Below are 23,730 nucleotides of genomic sequence, written 5' to 3' on the forward strand. Positions count from 1 at the left end.
GGGACAGTGAAGTTCACAGCATCTACGAGCTGGCCGAGCTCACGCAAAACCTGCAGGTAATTCATAAAATCAGCCTCATGGAAAATAATGCTTCCCAAATAATGAGTTTGAGTCTGTGCTGTGATCACCACAACAGATGGTGAAAAATCAATCATGGGAGAAGAGACGGGAAGAATCAGAAAAGATAAAAGTCAAAATAAAGGTTTATATCCGAATTATTACATTTATTCACAAGTGTAGCAAAAACTAGAACACAAAGTGTCTTCAACACAATAAAATGAGCTCCATGTTTTATATTACTTGGCAGACTTGCAAGACCTCAAATAGCAATCTGCTGTTTTCTGGAGATCATCACCCCAACAGCAGGCAGGGTACAGATACAATGAAATGTCTACAGGACCAGCTGAGGCAGGAAATGGAAGAACATATTACAGGTAAAATACTCAGATTCAAAAGTCACGGTTCCATATGGCTAACCACAGCCGGCGTATTCTGTTTGTTTCTCATATTCCCAGAAGGTAAAGAGAATGCAGAAAAGGTCCAGGAGAGAGTAGCGAGAATCCAGCAGCTGAAGGAGGCTCTCAGGGAGGAGACACTCAAGAGTGGAGCTGCTACTGGGAATTCCCCTGCCTGTCAACAAGTAAAGCACATCATCTGGCATTACAAACTCTAATTTATTACAGATCATTTAGAAAATACTCAGACCCCTTCACTACTTGAATACCCTATGATGTAGATGGGGAATATAGTCCCACATATGCTGCAGTGAAGCATATGCATAGCACGATTCTGCCACTGAAATGCTTTTCCTTGGGGATGAGATGAGCAGTGTTACTCTTTTTTTTGAAACATCTGAACTTAGTCCTTTCAGTGAGCTCCAAGCAAGTAGGTGTTTGTCTTTTATGCACGACCAGCTTCCATCTAGCCTCTCTATAGGCATGATGTTGGAGTAATGCTGACCTTCAGCTCACTTCGGTTGAAACACCAACTCATCAAAGTTTTAAGCTTCCACTTCAATTTGGCTCCTGGTAACAGTTGAAATGTTGGAAGATGTTCAACACTCCTGCCCTGATCGACGCAAGTCTACAGCGAATTTCTTGGACTTCTAGGTTTTAACCTGACGTCCAGATTTGGTTTTCCGACAACATGTTAAAATGTGCAAGAACAAAAGGGGTTTGGGCATTTTCCAAAACCATGCATGTGGTTGGATAATGCAGTAACAAGGCTGAATCAATAATCTTTTCACCATCTAAAAATTATTTATGTGCACAAGAGTGGGCAGCCCACACAACGGCATTTGTTTTGCCAATTTAATGATTAGTCTCAGTTGGAATACAACAAAGCAGAGGAACGGAGGAGGCAACTTAAGGAGGATCATGGGAGATTAATTCAGCAGGAGGTGGAGAAGATGGAGAGAGACTTGGCACAGGAAAACCTACCGGTGAGATAATGAGATACACTAACACTATTCTGTTTGTGATCCATCTTAACTGAGGTTGCTGAGTCAGTTTGAATTAATGCAAGGCTGGATTTATGGCAGGCAGTGGAATTCACTGTATAATTATGTTATTTTCTTGAATAATTTTATGGTTTGTGCATTCCTGTATTAGAAAGAAGGTCCTCAGAGGGACTTGCTGGTACTGACCAGAGAGAGACAGGTCCTAGTACTGCAGATAGAGGCCTTGCGTGCCGAGGCCCAGCAAGCTGAAAAAGAGCTACAGGATCAATATGACAGACACCGAGCAGAGCTGCACTGTCTCAGGGAGGAGAGCCTGCAGGTGGGAGAAATAACCATGATTCAAATAACAGGACTTATTCACATTTAATCAGTTTGTTACTTTCAGCAAACTCATGTCTGCCTGAACTGCCTCTGAAATTAAAAACACCAAAGTTACATTTCTATCTTCATAAGGACGATCAGAATTTGTGACTCAGTCTTGGAAATCAATACCATGTGTAAATTTTTAGCTGTCATCAATTCGTCTGGATTTCCAGATTATTTAAGAGAGGTCGTAGCTATGCATGTAAATATTGTTCTTCTCGATAACTACAATTGCGTAAAACACAAGCTGACATTTAACTCTTTGATTTAAAAATGTGCAACAAGTTTTATAGTAGCTGAGCTATCAAATACAAGATTTCCCTTTAGCTCAAAAGACAGTATCTATATCCTAGCGCCTGTTAGCTAACTTTTGATGAAAGGTGGGGGATACACTCAGGACAGGCAGCCAGGTCATCACAGGGCATGACAACACATAGTGATGACAAGTTATTGTAAACATGCGTATGAACTTGCCTGTAAATGTTTTATGGAAAGTTAATCAAATTAACAGCAATTAAATTTACTGTATAACTTTATTAAAAATATGTATCTTTGTATGGTTGATTACTATATTCCTGTATCCGTTAGGATTTATGTACAGTAAACATCACATATTTATATTTGGAAGCACTGCCATAGACCGTAATACTCTGATGATGGATAATGCAGCGCTGACACATCCCCCCCGAGTGATGATATTTGCTGATTCAGCTGTATGAGGGAGGAGTCACGTATATAAAGTTCATATTTTGCATCTTTTCCTGCTCTTAGTACTTCAGACTTACATTAAAATTATTAAGCATTTCGCCTAGTGTTGCTGTGTGTTGCTATAAACATGGCAATTAAGAATGCAAGCGAGACAGACCATCGTGACATTTAAAAGAGTAGGTTATTCCTACAGAGAAATCCACAGAAAGAAAGCCACACATACTCAGAAGATGAGTTTTTGAAGTTAACAGCTTGTAAGGCAGCTTACAAGACCACAGTTTGATATTGATCATAGTAAGCAAATACCAGTTTTGACTTTAAAGAGAAGACTATGCTCTATATAAAATGACTTTGTTAGCTGCTTCATAAAAATACTTGTATAAAGCTTTACTAAATGATATCCTTTCTACATTGCCCCCCTGCTGTTATCTCCCTAGGTGTTCAGAGTGTTTCGTCAGGTAGGCGAAGAGCAGAGAAAGATTTCAGAGGGCAGATACAGAAGTGTGCTGCTGGAAGCGGTGCAGGATGCCATCTACTTGTCTGCACAGAACCAGCAGCTGCAGGCAGAGAATAAGCAACTCCGTAAATGTCAGTTTGAAATTATGTAACCTTTGCTAGATGTGTGGTTGTATAACTAAATGCTTAAAAAAATGTTTTTTTTATTTAAACAGCAGCAGCAGAACTGAAGGATATGCTAGCTGCACAAGGTGATCCCATGGCTGATCCCCCGTCAACACTGAATGTGTGACTTGAATGTCTTTACGCAGCAGTGTGCGGACTGTAAATCATGAGAAATAAATGTCAAATAAAAAAACTATTTTTTGACAGTTTATTGGTTATTAAAACACTGCATAACACTTTATCTCTGATGTTGTTCTTGGCAGAGAAGGTGATAAAAAATGAAAAAAAAAAAAAAATAGCAGCAGTCATCGGAAATAATTCACTCCATATAACATTTGTTTACTGTCTGATCTGAATTTACTGCAGTGTAACACAATCGGAAAGTCAAATTAGGCAACATGACTTAACAGGTATGAGCAATATGGTCACAAACACGTGTTGAATCCAAATAAAAAAAAGAAGAGTTTCAAGTTTCAGATGGAAGATAAGGCATTAAAAAACCCTAAAAAACAAAAGTTTAGGTAGCCTCCACTGAGAGCTTTTGTGGGGTCAAACTGTGCTGGTGGTTCTTTTATTAAAGACTGCACTATCTGTAGTAAAGGTAAGCTGCCAATCCAATCATAGCAACAGGTACTGGGAATAAAGCAGTCAGCTGCAAACCTAAGGTGGACCAAGACAACAGAGCATTAACCAGCATGGAGCAGGAAATGACAAACAGTCTGGTGATCCCACTGCCATGTTTGAGAACCACAGACATCAGGAGTCCATTTGCTGCTTGTCCTGCAATGATAACCCAAACCACCCACGAGTAGCCTTCCAGAAAGCCTTTGTCACTTGCCGCAGAGGAAAAAGATGACAGTCCATTGATTACCACACCAAATATATAGAGGTAGAGGTTCTGTAGGCTCAGGGGAAGCTGCTGGCTCTTCAGTATCCCCTCTGTGTAAACTGCTGCCAGCCCTGAAACACAGCAGTACACCAGCACAAGGAAAAGCCCCCAGGCTGTGATATGAAGCCTTTCAACTTCCTCAGCTTCACCCTTTTCAGGTTCCTCCAAATCCAGGTTACTGTAACTGTGGAACACGCCTGCAAACATGAGGAGCCCCAGGCCTAACCACTGAGCAGGCCGGAAGCTCTTGCCCAAACAGAGGGAGTAAAGCAGGGCAGTGGAGGCAATTTTAAGATTTGACAGTACCTGGAATGAACTTGGGTCCATGTAGGCCTGCATCAGAACAACCAGGTTGTTGTTGAGGGCGTAAAGTATAGCAGGGACTGCATAGGGTGCCACGAAGGCAAGGCGTGGAAAAGCACACAAGTTTGATGTACCACCAGTGAGAACAAGAGTCATCAGAGAGATGAGCAGTTTAGCTAACTCAATCATTACAACACACGAGGAAGGGTTAAAAGGGACTTTACCATCTACCTTAGTGAGAGTGATGAGTGGTGCATGAGAACCATAGATGAGAACCATAAGCCCCAGGAGAAACCCCCACCTAATTCTTTTCACCAACTGCCTCTTAATCCTTGCTGGGGGACTGGGCCCCACATTATCAATCACAATCATAATCGATGACACACAATAAATACTTATTTTCCAACAATCTGAACCTCAAGCTTTGCTAAAGTGCATCAACCCCCCCACTTAAGGTTACTTTGAAATGACAAGCAGCAAATTACAGCCATTTAAATGGTAATTGCACAATAGATAGATATTTCTCTATGTAGCATGTTTTAGCTGAACAATAAAGATGTAGGAAATATTTTCAATTGTTTTTATATGACTACTTCAAAATCTGACAGGTGTAAACAGCTGGACCAAAACTAAGACAGGTCATGAAATATAAAGGCTCAAGGTCAGGGTTAACATTGGACAGATGCAAGTGGAACAGTAGCATGTAACTTCCCTCACAACAAAAATGCAAGAAAAAAAAGAAGAAGCAAGAATTCAGTCCCCAGTAAAATTTGAGTTAAATGTTTACATCCATAATTCAGTCTACGCAAAAGTCCTGATCTATCACGAGCCGGGAACTCCAAGAGTAGTACTTCTGTAAAGTCACTGGAAAGACAAACAGTCATCCCAGATTACTTTGGTCCTTTCTTCAAGTTGTTCATGTACTCCTTAAAGGTCCTTTCAATGTTGGGCACTTGATAATTCTGCGCTGCATACATGCCAGTGACTGTTCCCAGCAGTACTCCCAGGAAGGCAGATGAACGTAGTCTGGCCACCACATAACCGGCCAAAAAGCCTTTCAAAAATGGCGATCCCAACACTGAACCACCCTACAAGGCAAAACAATATACACAAAAGAAGATATTTCATTAAGGGTAAATATATATTCTGCATACACCACAATCACAATTTAGCTTCCGTTAGTCTGAATGAGTGACCAGTATTCACTTTTATTCATCAGTCGTAATACAACTGCTAACGGAAATGCTTTACATTTACAATGATATACACTCTCCGGTCACTTTATTAGGTATACCCACTCAACTGTTCATGAACACAAATATCCAGTCAGCCAGTCACATGGCAGCAACTCAGTGCATTTAGCCATATAGACGTCGTGAAGACAAGACGCTGAAGTTCAAACAAAGCATCAGGGTAAGGAAGAAAGGTGATTTTAAGTGACTTTGAATGTGGCATGATTGTTGGTGCTAGGTGAGCTTGTCTTGGAGATTAAGTATCGGAATTTCAGAAGCGGGACCACGCCTCTATACACGCTCCTTTCGGTTCTCACCTATTTAGGTTTCCCCAGTCCGACAAGCTGTTTGTTCTCAAAATTATTGTCAGTTTTGTTTTCGGTATTTTGAACTATACTTATCTGTTGTGTCTCTGATGAAAATGTGGGGAATGGATGACTTATTACAGACAAAATCTACCTACAGGTAGACAAAGTATCTCAAACCTGATGTCACAAAGCTCAAATCATGTCAAACTGGTTTCTTGAAAGCCACAATGAGTTCATGCCACTTAAATGTCAGCTGATCTCAATGGAATAGAGCACCTTTGGGACGTGGTGTGACATTTGATCAACAAATCTGATGCTTACATGTCAAGATGGGGGGGAAAAAAAAGCTGTCAGTAATGTTTCCAGTAGCTTGTTTAATCTGTGCCATAAAGAATGGAGACAGAAAAGATCCAACTCGGTAATAGCATCATATACCTTATAAAGTGGCCACCGACTGTATATTCCTACAGCAAGATTAGACAAGGAGAACGTGCTTCAAGGTACTGACCACTTATCTGGGACACTTGTAATAACTTACCTGGGGAATTCCTGCAGATACTTCGTGCTCTACTCGCCTCTGGATCTCATCCAGCTGATTTTTGAGCTGTGTTAGATCTCTTAACTGTTTCAGAGGATCCTGTAATAAAAGCAGTTAATCAAATTCCCATTAGAAATGATATGATAGTTCGAAATTAATCTACCCGAGGACAGGTGTCAGCCTAAACTTGTCTCCAGCGGTTTTACGAAGAGCACATTTGTTTTTTTTCCAACAAACTCCACACTTCTGTCGAAGTTATCACAGCTACAAGCGGTAATACTAAAGCCGAACAATTTCATGTAAAAGTGATCCCTACCCTGTTAAAATAAACGCCAAAATAAACGCTGTTAACAGAAAAATATATTTTATTGTTCTAGCAGTCGCTAACATACGATGAAGCGCACAACATAAACATTTTAAGCCTGACCACACTCTCACTAACCTTGTCATCCGCCATTTTTGCTCGGTGCGTTAATCGGCATTCGGCTCATAAGTCTGTGCTGCAGCTGTTTGTCCGCTCGATTGGTATAGCCTGGAAATCAATGCTTTGCAATACGTTAGTTATACAAATGGAAATTTGGTGCTGTTGGCAGGCGTATGAGAAAGTACGGTTAGAAAAAGTTTGGAGTTTCCCTTCCATATCGCTGTCGTGCAAAGTTATGAAAATCATTGTCAGGATGCACGTCATTTAAACTTTTCAAATGCATTTCTTTGGCTTTGGGATTTATGGGGAATATTTAATTTTTAAATGCGTCCGATTTATGTATCCCACTCAAAGCCACTCTCTACCCTGTTATTCTACTGTAGCCCCTCTAGAGGCATTTAACCGGAAAACAATTGCGCTTGCTTGTGTCCACAAGCACTACTCCGTAGGACGCACACTGCACTTTCACGTGGCAAAAACGTCTTACGTGATTGGTTTAATGTATACATTCTGGCATGTGATTGGTTAATGACAATGGCAACAAACCGCCATCTTTTTTCATGAGACGACTAGCAACGAGGCTACTTTACACCTTTACTAGCGTCGTGAAATTCTTTATCTAATGTAAAGAACAGGCAACACGTAGCATTACTTAGCATAATAACACAATGCATGGACATTTTCGGCGACTTCTAAACGTTGTTCAGAGTAGTTTGTAGTACCTTGGGCCGTCGTAGGTAAGACTTCAATAAGAAGGCATTTCATTGGATAACTGACTGACCGTGCGGGCAGTATTAACACACGCCATTAAACCTACCTTTAAAACGAGGAAGGAGCGGTGGTTTTTACATGTTTGTTTGGTTTAGTATCTCTCTCCCTGAGCAATGTGGATAAAAGTGCATGGCATTTTTGCAGCGATATATTCAAATAATAACCTTTAGTCACACTCCAGTACTTTTATTAGTATTATTTTTCATTAGTTATAGCCTTTATGAGCACCTCTGCTTGCCTCTCATCACCCGAGGAAAGGAGGTGAAATAAACTTTATGTCAACAGCACTGCAGTTACTATGTAAAATCACCCTTGTCATACTGTTCAAACATTGTGGCCGCTAATGATTTGTGCCTTAGTTGCATGTTATTGTGTTATTAGGCATAAAATAGCTAAGATGTGCAAACATGGAATTTCATAAAAACAAATTTGCAAGTTGTTTCCAATTTGAGCTTTAGAATTTACTGCATGTGAACGAGATATTGTATTCACTCGTCTAATGTGTGTTTTTGTCTGTTCTTATCGTTTGTGTTTTTATTTACAACTATTTTACTGCTCTCTTGGCAAGTTAACTGCCGAATAAGAGATCTTTATTCTCCCTGAGACTTTTACTTGGTTAAATAAAGCCTAAATGCTTCTATTTTTGGTGCTTCCCTTTTTGAAGTGAAGTGGAGATGGGTACGCTTTGACACAACACCCCTGCAATAAATTCCATCTTCTTGACAGTTCAAACATGGATCCCCTGCTGTGTGTCATTTTTGTCCTAGATCTTTGGAAACATGGACAAAGTGGAGCTTTTTGAGGTTGTTAAAGTGACAGAAGAGGTGGAGAGTGCCTACAGCCAAATGGAGGTGACATCCTTTAAAAAGAGGAAGAGCAAACCTCAAGATGACAGTGTGGAGAAACCTAAGAAGCCTAGGTAACATGAATAAAATGGTTTTCAACCCTTCTCTCATCACTGGCTGAGCTTCAAAGGCATTAAAAATGTCTTAAAAATGTCATGTTCTAATTGTAGACTTGGAATGTGTTGTCTGCCTTAGGTCTGCCTATCTGCTATACTACTTTGATGTTCACCAGATTATGCAACTCGGAGTCTCTAATATGCCACAGTCTGAGATCAACAAGCGTATCAGTGAGAGCTGGAAACGACTCAGCGTAGCTGAGAAAAGCTACTACCTGGAAAAAGCCAAGTTGGAGAAGGAGGGCATAGATACAGTAAGCTGCAGTCTCAACTTTTTTTTTTTTAAATGTAAACAAACCAGCGTATCGGATTAGCTGAGAAGACCATATTATTTAAATCCATTAATCTGTAGATTAAACCTTCTTAAACACTTATGCTAGAATTCAAAACTGGCGCACTTTCACCTGGCAATATGAGTCTGTTACAAATAAATTAGAAAAATACTTAGTTCAATATATGGGAAAAAAGATTTAATTTACATTTAAGACCTTCCTCAATAGTGTTTGACTATCTTTCAAAATATGTATATATTCCTACATAGTGAACAATAGTGTCAGAACGTTGAAAAATGTCTGCAGCCTTCATAAACGCAGGTACATAACCTTACTTTTGCTATATGTGAACATGCAGTCATCCTTTGAAGTATACAATTATTAGATTATTCTGTTATTATATGTTACCTTATATATGTAATCAAAGTAGTTGAATTAGAATACTGCTGTAGATCACATTATACCCTTTAATATAGAGTGTGTGAGCTGTATGTAGTTTAGTTCTCATTATACTTTTGAGTTAACAGAACATATTCACATATTAGTTCATTAGATAAATGTGCATCACTCTGTATCCTTGATCTGCTGGGAATGTGTTACACTGTTTTCTTGACATGCTTAATTGTTGAATCATGAAGAGAAGGTTGTAAGCAGGAGACTCTGTGTCTAAAGACAGGGGAGATAGATAGACCACATTCCACACCCCCACCGTACAGAAAGCAGAGAAACAACTGCCGAGGTCATAACTTAGGCGCTGTAACAGAGAAAAAATGTGATGTTTTGGCTTTTACGACTAGCTGGGGGCCACTAGAGACTATAAAAAGCTGAGCAACCCGTCACCATTTTGAGACATGTGCCTGACCCTCTGGTAGCATCTCTCCCGTCCGGACGTTGTAATGCTCTGACTGTTGAATTGTATGGAAATAAATGATTGTTGATTGAGCATTGATACACCGAGTATTGTCCCTCCTTCAGCCCAAAGATTCAAAGAATTGGGAGAATTCAACACAAGTCATTTCCAAGGGACGACTTACTATGATCGTAGAATATGATTTTATAAATATAATAGGAGGGCCCCATCACTGCAGCCAATCACATCATGAAAAACAATCACTTTTTATAACTTCTAAACAGTGAGTGATGTTAACATTTTCAGTGAAGATCTGAGAATAAATCTAGCATGTCCACAGATATGCTAGATCTCTTTCTCTTACAAGGATAACAGCTTGTTAAGGCAGTCGTCAACTAATATTTATTAGTTGGCTGGAGTGCCACAAGAGGGCAGCAGCATCAATTCATATTTACCTGGAACATCAAAGTCCCAGGTAAATATGAATTGAATACCTAAACTTTAGCAAATAAATGCATTCCATTATCTTCTTCGTGGGTTCTCTCCGGGTACTCCGGCTTCCTCCCACCGTCCAAAGACATGCAGCTTGTGGGGATAGGTTAATTGAATAATCCAAATTGCCACTAGGTGTGAATGTGCGAGTGAATGTGAGTGTGAATGGTTGTCTGTCCTTGTGTGTTAGCCCTGCGACAGACTGGCGACCTGTCCAGGGTGTACCCTGCCTCTCGCCCTATGACAGCTGGGATAGGCTCCAGCGCCCCCTGCGACCCTGAAAAGGATAAGCGGAAGCCAATGGATGGATATCTTCTTTGAAATATCAGCTATGAATCAACAAAAGAAACCATGTAACCGTGTTTAGCTGGACGTGAAGAGTCAGAATTTGTTACTATGGTAACTGATTCAGATTTTAAATTACTCCTGTTTTCTGAACAAAACATCCAGATTTTCCCTCATCTGAGTTAAAAAGTTCAGTAAAAACTTAACAGTAAAAAGTATTTTTATTATAATAAATACTGTACTAGTAGACACTCTAGTAGTAAATTAATCATTATTCCACAAAGTCAACCTGTCTTTTTAAAAACATTGCCACTGGTAGACAGCTGATTAAAAAGCCCTTCCTCCAGTGAGATTCATTTATTTCCTTTATCATGAATTCTTTTGGCCATAAAAAATGTCTCGATTGTGCTTTTTCCTCAGTCATCTGTTAGTCTCTCCAAAGATCTGCCAGGCTTCCGCAAAATCCTACCAAGAACCAGTTACTTTGTATTGTCCAAAGGCTGCTCTTCAAGTCTCCAGCCGGGAAGCTCTCAATCAGAGCTCAGCATTGAGTCTACGGAGAATCCACCTGAAAATGGCTTGCCCTCAGTCTCCCTTATTCAGGAACCCCGGTTGACACCTTTAGGGTTGGCTGGTAAGGTTGAACTCTCTGAACACCCCATTGTTGTTGATGAAATAACAGGGGAAACAGCAGTAGTGTCACCTGCCCTCCAAGGAATTCCACCCACCTCTTCCTCCTCCTCTGTCTCACCGAAAGCAACAGCTTCTGGAGACTCCAGTGTCTCACAGAGCTCTGGTGACTGTATGGCAAATCGGGTCATACTGAAAGGAAATGAGGCAAAAGCTGGCAGTAGTAGTTACAGTGCATCGATGGTGCAGCAAACACAGGGGGAAACCACACAGGTGGTGGCCATCATACCCACCCAGGTACAACCTAAATGTCCTCCATCTTCTGCCAGGTTGTAGACTGATATTCATTAACTTATATAATCACCTAATTTTAATAACAGCACATGTATTTTGCTTACTTCTTGCCTTACCCTAGAACCTACTGGAGCCCAAGTCTTTGGCAACTGTGAGCTCTGTGGGCCCGGTGGTGATGGTCCCTGTTAGAGCAAGCATAGAGCAAAGTGTCAAACCTTCATATAAAATGGTAAGCATGCATATTAGTCAAATAAAGAAAAATCTTGTATCTGGAAGAGTACACATTTAATTTTTAGGACTTGAAAGACCTGAAGTTACATATTTTCTTCTTCTCATCAGTCTGTGAAGACATACACTCGGAGAGGTCGAGGGAGGTGTCTGAATCCTGGCTGTTCATTTGTCTACGTTACCCGCCACAAGCCACCAACATGCCCCGAGTGTGGGAGCCACTTGGGTGGTAAATGGATACCCGCTGTAAGTGTTAATGAAACCTAAGAAAAAAATATTCACTATTTACTTGTGATTCTAATCAGTTAGTTTTGGCTGCCATTTTCTTAATAGGCAAAAAAGTCACACGAGAAGCAAGCTGCTTCAAGGCAAAAAGCTAAAAAAAAAGCTAATAAAAGCTGTCAAACCACACAACCAACAACTCAGAAGGCAGGTGCTGCTGTCAGCAAAATAAATACTACTGGAGTCAACAAAGAAGGACAAGTTGTGAGGCGCGCCAGAAAGCAGCCTGTTCGTTCAGCTGGATTGCCACAAGAGGGCAGCAGCACCAAACAACCGGCTCAAACAAGGTGCGTGTCATTTCTGCAGATTATTACTGTCTGAGAGTTCACAAGGCCATTAAATCAGATATTAAGTGTGTTCGTTCTTTTAAAGAAGCAAGTTGATTACATCAGCGGTCCCCAACCTTTTTTGCGCCATGGACCGGTTTATGCCCGACAATATTTTCACGGGCCGGCCTTTAAGGTGTCGTGGAAAAATACAACAAAATAAAACTAGTACCGGTACCGAAAAAAGAAGACTTATTCATAACACATGTGAAAAGACGCAGGAAAACCGAGTTAACGATAAAAACTATAACAAAATAACGCTGAAAAACGATAAAAACCCTGAAAACCATACATTTCACACTGAGCCTCAACTCTCGCGGCCCGGTACCAAACGACTCACGGGCCGGTACCGGTCCGAGGCCCGGGGGTTGGGGACCGCTGGATTATGGCTTTTATGCTTTAGCTGCAGAAGGCATGCAGTATGAAAAGTACAATGCAAAAGTCTCAAGATTGCTTCTTGTAGTCTGTCATTTATATTTACATTTTTCTTCAATACTTTCTTTTAATGTTCAAAGTCATTTTGAGTATTAATTCTCAGGGCTTTCTGAAGGACTATCAACATTTTTCGTTAACTCATTTTAATCTCGTACTTGAATTTTTTTTAATATTTGTTAAGCCATGTAACAATAATATCAGAATAACTGAAGCATAAAAAGGCACTAAAATCAATGGCATGTACCTGTATTTGTAGATTTGTATCTGTATGCCCGTATTTGTCATTTTCCTACCAAATGTCAAGAAATTTGAGGTGGCTCAATGCTTTTTCACAGCACTGTATGTGCATTAGTGGATTTGTTTATTTTTAAAAATGCACACTTATCTTGTTTTTTCTCTTTTAACTTACTGTACCTTCCTTAATAACAAGAACTGCCAAAAATGTGTGGAAAAAAGGGCCATTTTGAAAATGTGGATGAAGTTGAATTATACTCATTTCCTCTTTGTGCTGTTAAAACAGCTGCCTGCTGCCCTCTGTGTTTTGACACTAGACTGTATCTGACTTGACATACTTACTCTTTTATTTCTAGACAAGTGAAAGACAATCCTAAAAGTGCCTCAATCCAAGGCCAGGAAAAGAGCAGTACCACTGTGCAGAAGAGGCCTGTGAGGCCCATCCTTCCTGCCTGCTACAACACAGGTGAAATGAAACAGAGCCAGCAGTAATGTTTTGGTGCATGTGCTTAATTGGGCTCTTACAGCGTCAACATATGTGTTTGTGTTTTAGGTCGTGCTGTGTTTCAGATCATAACTGTTCCACCTGACAAAGAGAAATGTCAGTATTCACACAACAATAATTCACCGAATGGTAATGATCATTTGACTGTATTTCTAATTATTCTTCATTCTGTGCAATTTCCACATTTGTGGCTTCTGTCTGGTTTTATTACATGTCTGCTCTGTACTTGTTCTTGACACATGCAGACCAATTTTATCATGAAGTGTCTCGATGTGACTGTATTTTCTGAGGTTTTAGCTCTCAGTTGATCTGGTTCTTTTTTAACCACAGTGCCACCAGAGAGTTTCTCAGGTCTCAAACCCAGCACTTTAAAGCAGCTCGGCCACGCTGTCCCAACAACCACAGCTAACCAGGTTAACACATACATATGGTTACACACACAGAGAAAAACCTCACACAGAACTGCAAAACAGCAGAGTTAATTCTTCTTTCTAACTGTCTGCATGCATTTGCATAGGATTTTCCGGGCGCAGCTGACAGAGGCCAGCCCACGTCTTCTCTGACTGACAGGAGAGTGAATATCCTGTCAGTTGTGCCTTTCAAACAGCAAACAGTTTCCAGTTTTGTGAGTATCTTCTTTGCAGTTTATTTTGCTGTAATTGTGTACAAACCTGTACTTTTGTCCCTCTATATTGCTTGTTTGTTGATATTTAGGTAATTTACTTCTTTATTCTTTAAGGATTTGGGACTGTCCACAGCACGAGGCAGGGGTCGGTGTAAGAACCCATCTTGCGACTATATTTATAAGAACAGGCACAAACCTGCAGTGTGCCCGAAATGTGGCTGCGAGCTGACCCAGAAGAATGCCAAGGCAACAAAGGTACACAAAACCTTCCTTCCTCCAATTTTTCTCCAAAGTGCAGGTGCTGTAAGGTGCTGTTACAGCTGTAACACTTTCGTTTACTTGTCTTCACTATAATTATTGCAGAAACCTTTAGCAACTTCTGAACACAAATGTATTAAATGCTTTACTTTTACTTTAAAACCAACATTTTTGTATTTTTCAATACGGATCCATTTGTCTCCATTGATTTCTTAATTTCCCCTTTTCAGTCTGAGACTCTGCTGTGTCCATACAATCCCCTTAGTCCTGCCCAAAAAGACATCCAGCGTCAAAATACGGTGCAGCTGCTGCGCAGCTCTTTGCAGATTCCTGAGAATGAGGCTGAGCTTCAGGAAACATTAACCCTCATCCAGGAGCTCAACACTTTCCAGGTTGTCTTTGTTCAAGTGGCTGATCAGGAGCAGGAAAACAGCGCCGAGGCAGAGACCATGCTTCAGTCTAGGTGGCCTCAGTACTACGAGTCAGCAGCTACTCACTGTGGCCTGTGTAACTACCCTCTCTTCAAAGGTGATCAGAGGTAAGAAGATGCATGACAAGATTAGTTTTAATATCTTTAGTATTCTCCCACCTTGATTATTGTAGTTCACTTTTCACGTGTGTCTCCCAGTCCTCCATATCTAACCCCCAGTTACAGCAGGACAGCAGCAAGGCTGCTTACAAAAACTAGTCAGCAGTCACATATTACACCTATTCTCTGATTCCTTCACTGGCTTTCAGTGAATTTGAGAATCCACTTTAAAATTCTGACCTCTGCTTAAATAGCAGAGCTTCTGAAACCTCGTCACTGCAGCCGGCCTCTCCGATCCTTAAACCAGGGTTTTAAAAATAGAGGTGATTGTGCATTTGAGGTTGTTGCACCTAAACTGTGGATTAGCCTTCCACACTCATCAGGTCAACTTCACTGTTACTGGTTTTAACTGCTGAAAAGTCATTTTTATAGGTTAGCTTTCCCTTAATATTTTCCCCCTTGACTTTGACCGTAATTTGCAACTATTTGCTTGTATGTTGGAATGAGTGTCTGACCGTATATGGTTGATTTTGTTTCTGTGTGGTTATCATCACTCTGTGGCTTTTATTCAAACTGTTAAGCACTTTGTAACTCTGTGTTTTGAAAAATGCTAAAATTATTGTAATATCTGGTATCTTACATTATCTGTATCTGTACATTTTAGCACTGTTGCAGGACAGGAGAACTGCTGGCTGCTCACTGAAACTCTAATGCAGACAGTCTCTCTGCAGCTCAAGGTTTGTCTCAATGTTCAGTGTCTGGCCCTGCACAGCTTCACTGACCTTCATCCAGGTAAGCAGAGCCAATTGAAGGTATATTGCACATATAATTATGGGATTTGTTTGAATTAAATAAAGATTCTTCAGGAGACTGGCTACCTTTTGTCTGCAGAAGCTCTCAGTAGGCACAAGCTGGCACATATGTAGTAATGACCAGAAATTTACATTCAGTTATCATAGGCATGAATGCCATGGTAATTTTAATTATTTATTTGAACTGTTCTTTTTCAAAGAAGTATTGGTTCTGAATTTATTCTGGATTTTCTCTAATCCAGACAGGGTCAAAAACATACACAGACTCATCTAAATCTTTCAATAAGTGGTGCTGAGGTTCTACTGTGTTTTTTAACGTGATGAGGCCAAAGCCTATTAAATTCTCGCTGGTGATTCCAAACAACATCAAAACTGGTTTTGAAAGGATAAAACAAGCTGACATTAGACTTCTGGAATGGTCTTCCTAAAGCCCCAGCTTAAACGTTTTTAAAAATGAATGAACTAACCTTATGCTTAAAATGCATAAAACCTTTGACTCTATGTGGATTAGAGAAAATTTAAAATAAATTCAATCCTATGCACCAGTTCTTGTTTTCTAAAGTTGTTAAAGATGTATGCTTCACAATCATTACACCCTGAAAAACAGCTAAAAAATCAACAATACCCCAAAATACCACGACATTTATGCTGTATGTAAACTTCTGACAACATCTGTACATTTATAGGCCCATGCTCCCAATTTGACTTATCCAGTTTTTAGTACACTGTGCTTCTGTGATCCACTGGACAGAAAAGAAGTTGGCAAAGTCTTCAGTCGTGATGGAAATTCCAGTGTTACCAAAACAGCAATGCTATTATGAGTAACGGTGGCTCTGTGAGACCAAAACAGTAAAACTAAGAAGGGTGCTGCAATTCTGTTTGCTTAAAATGTTAGAAAAGACAGCAGTCCACTACTTTTAGCCTTGCTACTCATCAGTCGCTCCTTTTTCAAAAAAGAAATTGGTGCTTGTTCAAATGTTAACTCCATCAGTACCTGCCCTGGGATAGCTCTTCTTCAAAAAGTGCCCTTAAAGGTCAGCTTCTGCAGTAAAATGTTGCATTTACCAGTTGCAGTAATTATTTCACTGATTGGTTAAAAGCCTAGCATATAAGACTCCAGTGAATGCAAATCTATCAGTATTTTCAAAAACTGTTGTCATCGTCTTTCAACTCCATACTAACCTTTAATAATATAAGGACAGGTTAACGTTTCAACCTGCCTCAATATGGTCAAAGTATCAGATGGGGTTGTTGATGATGTTGATGACTTTTGGCTGACCATGGAGAAACAATATTTTCCTTGTGTATTCATACCAAAAGCATTGAGTGGATATAAACAGCTCTTACTGAGGAAGCTTTTTTATAAGGTGTGGTTTAGCCTGTAGCCATATTCTCTGGCGTCGAGTGGATGAATCTTTCTTTATTCTAACAGGTCTGTTCAACATTGGGAACAGACTGCTGGTGAGCATTGACCTCTTTCTGAAGATCAGGGCCAGCATCAAACTAGGCCAGTCACCCTATCAGGCAGCCAAGACTATAGTGGACCACGTCCCCAGTCATCCTGGTAAAATCCTCTATTACACTCAACATTTATTGCTTCTACTTTGTAAGGGTCTACATTTTTAAAAATGGCTTTGACAGTCTGTTTTCTCCTTTGGTTTTGGCCCCCAGTCCATTCTCTTAATCCAGATGAATCATCTCAAATTCAAGAGCTTCTCCTGAGTGGCTACTGGGCCTTTGAGTGCCTCACCATCCGAGATTACAACGATATGATCTGTGGCATTTGCGGCGTTGCTCCAAAGATAGAAATTGCACAGAGACACACAAACAATGTCCTGGAGCTCAAGAATGTAGAAGTGAGAGTTTGGTGATAACAACTGTAATTAATGCCACATAACTTTTGTTTTGGCAATGGCTGCTTTGTTTAGATATGTGTTTGACTGTGTGCTCTTTTGTTGTGTCCTCTTGTGACCTTTCTGCAGTTTACCTGGCCTGAGTTTTCAGTGTCAGATGAGGTACATGTGGATGACTTCTGGCTGACCATGGAGAGTGAGGCTATTGAGCAAGCAGCTTTCCCCACAGACATCCCTATCACACGGGTAGATGCTTCCATAATTGCTCCCTTCATTCCACCTTTGATGAGGAGCCCCACTGTTATCAACACAGAGAAGGACAAGGTCTTGCCACACCCTGAGCAGTCCTCGGGTATGTTCTTCCTGTAAATTACTGCTGATTTTAATCTCCACATGCATAAATCATTTTTATTAAGGGGTGTCCGATGTTCCAGTGATTAAATTCTAGTGCAATAAGTACTATATTCAAGCAAATATAATGGAGATTTTTAAGGCTAAAAGAACATAAATGCGTAATAGTGTTTAAAAAAAACAGTTTTGTAGGAAACACTAGGGGTGCAACGATATTCGTATCGATATTGAACCGTTCGATACAGTGCTTTCGGTTCGGTACGCATATGTATCGAACAATACAATTTTTTTCAATTTTTTTTTTTCAATTTTTTTTTTTTTTTTTTTTTTTGTGTCCCGTTTGGATCTATAGCCATCAGAATTGTTGTCTTGAGGCCAAGAAAGATGCCAAGAGGATTTATTTTAAGTGGATCATCATATTGGTCCATTTGATTGACCTTTATTATAATTATGAATTTATTTTATTTTCAGTTGCAAACGGGACAGACATGACTGTGGGATAGGACAGGGGGAAAGAATGAAAGAAAGAGGGGGAGAGAAAGAAAGAAAACCAAAGGGGAGAAAAAAAAAGAACAATACAAAATTTGTAATTTATTTTATCAACTTTCCTTCTGACGATGCTGTCTGTGTTGAGCGCTCAGTGAATCTGCATTTGACTACTCCGCCTAGGCTCGAGAGTGCAGCCTAGGCGGAGTAGTCGAACGCAGATTCACTGAGCACTCAACACAGACAGCATGGTCAGAAGGAAGAGCGCAGGGCAAGCTAGCGAGACAGAAGTGGACCTCCCCACCCTCATTCAGATCTGGCGTTTGGAATTATTTTGGTTTTCATGTGACGTATGACCCTGAAGGTAAGCGAGTCATGGACTAAAGTAAAACAGTATGTTGGATGTGCCATGCAATGCTCAATTACATGGGTGGGAGCTAGTGTGTTAGCGCAGTTAGCTCGTTAACGTGTTGGCCGTCTAGCCCCTCTGTATAGGGTAGCTCGTTAACGGAGATTTGCCGTGTTGTGGCGTTAAGGTTATTTCAACGAGATTAACCTGAAAGCACTAGTGGGAACACAACGAATATGACTGCACATTTACACCGACATCATCCTAGTGCAAAGACAAAAACAACAAGCATGCATGCTACAAACTTTAGCCGAGTCATTTAGACAGCTGTTAGCACAGGATTCTCCTTATGGAGACCTGATATGTTTAATATGCTGCTGAGAATATAGCCCAGAAGAAACGGATAGTATAGCTTTTATTTTGGAAAGAGACATTTCTCTGTAATAAACTCTCTTTTCCAAAGATGAGTGATTCCTCAATCAGATACAGGGCTCGCAATATCGCTAGCCCGACGTCCCGGGGCTATCTCTCCCCTGCCTGTCGGGCTATTGTAGGAAGGAAAAATATATGTCAATGCTTTTGCATTCTTTCAGAAATGTAGCTGGGTAATTATGTCATTGGGTGAGCCACTGTCAATATGTGACATATTGAAATCGTGTTTGAATTTGCGCTTGTTTTTTTGCTTTCATTTTGCAATCGCGCGAACTGTGTATAGAGAGCGACAGCACTGATCTGTGAGTGATGATAATTTGTGCACCAATTCCTCTGACATCGTCTTATTAATTGTTAGCTTACTATGCAAACATGACAAGTGAAATCTCCCGCAGCTTAAACATGTGAGAGGTTGATCGCGCAGAGAATCGCTGAGCTTATGTGAGTGCGGCAGGATATATATTTCACTACGATGACCTGGATGATTGAGAACCTTCACAGACAGATATATATTTTAGTTCTGCTGAGCCAAATAAGACAGGTCAGGGTGAAGAAGTGACAGCCAAAGAAAAGCTTACCACAAAACGGAGAAGTTATGACAAATCAGACTATAAGGCAAAAAGAAAGTGCAGCTTTATGGTTTCATGGACAAAAGAATTTCTGTGGCTGCAATATGACGAGCTAAAAAACAACACGCACAAGGGTTAGGGTTAAATTTAAAAACTGTACTTTTGTGTTAAAATATATATTTATAATTTGAATAAATGACAAATTAAAAAGGCATGAAAATTTTTTTGTATCGAAAAAATATCGAACCGTGACACCAAAGTATCGAACCGAACCGTGAATTTTGTGTATCGTTGCACCCCTAGTAAACACATCTCACATGACCATTCATGTGCACTGTATGTGCGTAAGATGCTGTAAACAGGAAACGGAGGATTAAAAACATACTAAAAGTGAGATCAAGGATTTCTTTACTCGGACTGCCGATAACATGGAAATGTTACAGAACCACAGGAGCGGCGGGAGAACATAGATTAGGGGATTGTTGCACCAATATGGTGATTTAGTAACGGGTATTAGATCGGTATCCACTGCTAGAAGAAGTCATTGCAATGAAAAAGCAAAACTATGAAATCTCACAGGTAGCCTAGCCATAATATTTGAGCTTAATATACCCTCACTGGCCACTTTATTAGATATACTGGTTCAACAGGTCATTAATACATGTGTAAACCAATCATCTGACAGCAACTCGATGCATTTAAGCATGTAGACGTGGCCAAGACAACCTGCTGAAGATCAAACACATCATTAGAATTATGATTTAAATGACTTTGACTGGGGCATTGTTGCCACGTGGGGTGGTAATTTGCAAACTGCTAATGTACTGGAATTTTCCTAAACAACAGCATCTCACAGAGATGGTTTACAGAGAATAATGTGAAGAAGAGGAAAAATCCATCATCATCATCAGCATCTTGCCGCACAGCAAGAAGGTGCTGTTCAATTCCACCATCAGGCTGGGGTCTTTCTGTGTGAAGTTTGCAGGTTCTCCCCGTGTTTGCGTGGGTTCCCTCCGGGTACTCCGGCTTCCTCCCACAGTCCAAAGACATGCAGTTAGTGGGGATAGGTTAATTGGTTAATCCAAATTGCCCATAGGTGTGAATGCAGGAGTGAATGTGAGCAGATGGGCCACTTTAGTAGGAGAGCACATGGTTTTCACGCCTGTTAGTTAACAACAGGAAACCAAGGCTACAATAAGACCACAGAAGACTGGTCTGAGGAGTCTGGACTTTTGCTGCCACGTTTAGATTTTAGGGTGAGAATCTGGCATAAACAACATGGAAGCATGGATCCATCCAGTGTACCCATCTTCTAATGTATAATACACCATGTCACAAAGCTCAAATCATCTTAAACATCTTTATTGAACATGACAGTGAGTTCACTGCACTCAAATGGCCTTAGCAGTAAAAAATCTCATTGTGATAGAGCACCTCTGGGATGTGGTTGAACCGGAGAGTCACATCATTCATGTCAGTATGGACTAAAATCCCTGAGGAATGTTTCCAGCACTTTGTTGTATCTGTCACCATTTGGACAATAAAGTGCAACCCAGTACTAGGAAAATGTATCTAATAATGTTACTAGTGACTGTATATGACTGAGAAGAAATCAAGGTTGTCTGCATCATCATTTCGGAAAGTCTCAGTTTTGTCTCGCCAGACTTGAATACAGACCTACAGATTTCTAATGAAAACTGAAGGCAGCATTTGCAAAAGTTGGAGTAGTGTGGATCTGAAATATATGTTAACTTGCTTTAAGATGATGGAGTAGGGATGTAGCCATTTTTTAAGACAGCATTGTTCATCATGTGCTTCAGGAGATCCATCAGTTTTGGTACGCCTCATTCACGACAGTCAGCTGAGACTCGACAAGATTGAAGATCACACTGAGGACGAGTTGAGAAAAGTCCTGGACTGCTGTGGGGCAAACATCGCCCCAGGTTCCACTAAGGTACGTGTGTGTGTGTGTGTGTCACTTTTTTCCTACTAAATAACTGGAACTGGAACTAAATTTACTACTTATGAAGCAAAATCTTCAAAAATCTGTTTTCTTGATCATTAATTTGCTTTGTTAATTCGTTCATTTTCTCATATTTGTGTGAGAGTTTGTAATAATAAAACCCTGCTTTCTGTCTCCATTTGAATGAATTAGAATGAGCTGCTGGCCTCTCTGATCTCCTTATACGCAGTCGTTCATAGCGGCCTCTCCACTGCCACACAACCCCCTGCACACCTCACTGCTGGCAAGCTGTCCAAAGTCTGCCCCCACAAGGTAAAAACAGCAGCCAGATGTTATCCAGATGTGTCAAAACAAATGAATTAAATGGATCAACTTGTATCACATGCATCCATCTGCAAGTGTCATTTGGCGCAAACACACCAAAGTATTTTAAAGAAGTAACAAACAAAAGTGATTTTACACACTTTAAAAAGTATAATTGTTTTCTCTGTGATGCCTGTGCCCAGGTCATGTGCGCGTCTAAGTACTTGGTGAAAGGAGAGACGGCTCGTGACCATGTTGATCTGCTGCTGTCATCTCGCTACTGGCCTCCAGTCTATGTTTGTGACAGTGCTCGTCAGGTGGCCCTTTGCACTGACCTGCAGTACCCACAGCTGGCGAAACAAATGTGGGGCAGAAATCAAGGCTGCTTCTCTGACCCTTTTGAAAAACCAGTGGTGTGTGATTCCAGTGTTTAGTGTGATCGAAATAAGCTGTTATTATAGTAGTTTGCATTCAAAAGTTACGAGGTAAACACTCTGTGTGGTGCCTTCCTCAGACAAACTGTCCTTTGTCTTCTTTAGCTCGTGTCATGTCCGGAGCTCCAGGACCAGCTGTACAGTGCTGACCTGTCCTCCGGAGCAGAGAACCAGCAGGTCCACCCCATCACCAAGTCCTCTTCCTGCTGGCTGGTTCATCCTCCACAGGAAACCCAGAAGCCTGCTGCTCCAGAACATCATTCTATGGTCGTCTGCAAAGACCTCGAGCCCTATGTTAGCCTGGTAGCTGAGATAGAGATGGAGAAGGGCGAGGAAGATGACAAGAGTGCTCCGGATAAAGAACAGTCAGATACACTGAAGAGTGACTCCACAGAAAGTTCTTCTAGCGTTCCTTCTGTGAGCCGTGCGCTGAAACAACCTATTGTTTTCAACAACACTGCTTATTATTACCTGTACAACCGTCTGGTGGATTTTCTCACCAGCAGAGACATCGTGAGCCAGCAGATCAGTCAAGTTGTAAAGGCCTGCCAGCCTGGAGAGGTCGTGATCAGGGATTCTCTGTACCGACTGGGAGTGGCGCAGATAAAAACGGATGGCGAGGAAGATGAAGGAAGTGGGGTGGAGGGACAGGCACAGGAGGAAGTAATAGAGACGTTTGAGGTTGTTCTGGATGAATAAGCTAATTTGGCTTAGAAAGCGAGATATGTGAGCAAGCAGGCAGGGAGGTGGACTGAATGTATAATGGCTGCAAAAATTTAGAAACATGCAAGTTCTACTAGTGATTGTAGTGATTGTAGGGTTAACCCTGACAATAGTATCGGTAGTATTTTTAAGATGGTGATCTTGTATCAAGTTGTTGAAACAGTTTTAGAGATGTTTAAGTGTGAGAACAAGTAGATCAGATTGATGGTAATGAAATGTCAAAGCTGTCCTTCTCAGTTGACTAAATGAATGTAACCTATGTATATATATATGTTTTTTTAGCAACAGGAAATAAAGATTGAAAAAAGAACAGAACATATATGTAATGTATGTAAGTAACCTTGAGTCCTGCTCGTAAATGAGTGCTTTCCTCTGACTGAAAGAATGTAAGCAGGGTTTTATTCACTCAGCTACGACTTCAAACATGAAAGTAAATATTTAGCTTTGAATTATTTGGTATATTTATAACCCTTTGGCGTTCCTGCTTTACATTTTTACACTCTTACCTCTCAACTGCCACCCGCTGCCTTTTGGACTGATGTTTATTTTGGGAAGCGATTATAAAATGTTAATTGTAATATATGATAATGTGGTGATAGACCCTTGTTGGTAGTTTTTGCTTTAATTTGTGCC

General features: G+C 40.6%; 4 protein-coding genes across 8 annotated transcripts; 2 read left to right on the top strand and 2 right to left on the bottom strand.

The window, feature by feature from the left end:
* Positions 1-247: 247 nt before the first annotated feature.
* On the top strand, positions 248-3,239 carry LOC308408167 (uncharacterized protein). The gene is made up of 5 exons (XM_080900303.1): positions 248-434; positions 516-640; positions 1,322-1,441; positions 1,611-1,778; positions 2,968-3,239. Exons 1-5 carry the CDS (start codon positions 278-280, stop codon positions 3,136-3,138), a joined length of 741 nt encoding a protein of 246 aa, XP_080756429.1. The 5' UTR covers positions 248-277; the 3' UTR covers positions 3,139-3,239.
* A 106-nt stretch (positions 3,240-3,345) lies between these two features.
* LOC308408166 (putative UDP-sugar transporter protein SLC35A4) lies at positions 3,346-4,715 on the bottom strand (the record flags this gene model as incomplete). Its single annotated transcript, XM_080900302.1, has 1 exon — positions 3,346-4,715. The coding sequence occupies one exon, from the start codon at positions 4,713-4,715 to the stop codon at positions 3,738-3,740; it is 978 nt and encodes a 325-aa protein (XP_080756428.1). The 3' UTR covers positions 3,346-3,737.
* A 514-nt stretch (positions 4,716-5,229) lies between these two features.
* Positions 5,230-7,256, bottom strand: LOC308408168 (SLC35A4 upstream microprotein-like). Its single transcript, XM_080900304.1, has 3 exons — positions 6,864-7,256; positions 6,422-6,520; positions 5,230-5,431 (listed from the first exon to the last, which is right to left on the bottom strand). The coding sequence occupies exons 1-3, from the start codon at positions 6,876-6,878 to the stop codon at positions 5,234-5,236; spliced, it is 312 nt and encodes a 103-aa protein (XP_080756430.1). The 5' UTR covers positions 6,879-7,256; the 3' UTR covers positions 5,230-5,233.
* A 142-nt stretch (positions 7,257-7,398) lies between these two features.
* hmgxb3 (HMG box domain containing 3) lies at positions 7,399-23,427 on the top strand. Of its 5 annotated transcripts, XM_080900297.1 has the most exons (22): positions 7,399-7,582; positions 8,185-8,294; positions 8,384-8,535; positions 8,657-8,831; positions 10,897-11,403; positions 11,522-11,629; positions 11,740-11,874; positions 11,962-12,197; positions 13,262-13,371; positions 13,459-13,539; positions 13,741-13,823; positions 13,928-14,035; positions 14,150-14,290; positions 14,524-14,831; positions 15,487-15,614; positions 17,067-17,198; positions 17,306-17,490; positions 17,617-17,839; positions 21,495-21,628; positions 21,830-21,949; positions 22,144-22,353; positions 22,480-23,427. In XM_080900297.1, exons 3-22 carry the CDS (start codon positions 8,396-8,398, stop codon positions 23,071-23,073), a joined length of 3,858 nt encoding a protein of 1,285 aa, XP_080756423.1. In that variant the 5' UTR covers positions 7,399-7,582; positions 8,185-8,294; positions 8,384-8,395; the 3' UTR covers positions 23,074-23,427. The 5 variants fall into 5 exon arrangements, with proteins under 5 accessions (XP_080756423.1, XP_080756422.1, XP_080756421.1 ...); XM_080900296.1 differs by lacking the exon at positions 8,185-8,294; XM_080900295.1 differs by lacking the exons at positions 7,399-7,582; positions 8,185-8,294 and adding an exon at positions 7,606-7,877 and having other exon boundaries at positions 13,459-13,506.
* Positions 23,428-23,730: the final 303 nt, after the last annotated feature.

Source organism: Rhamphochromis sp. 'chilingali' (genome assembly GCF_963969265.1).
Source record: "Rhamphochromis sp. 'chilingali' genome assembly, chromosome: 13".
In the NCBI taxonomy this organism is placed as follows: Eukaryota; Metazoa; Chordata; class Actinopteri; order Cichliformes; family Cichlidae; genus Rhamphochromis; species Rhamphochromis sp. 'chilingali'.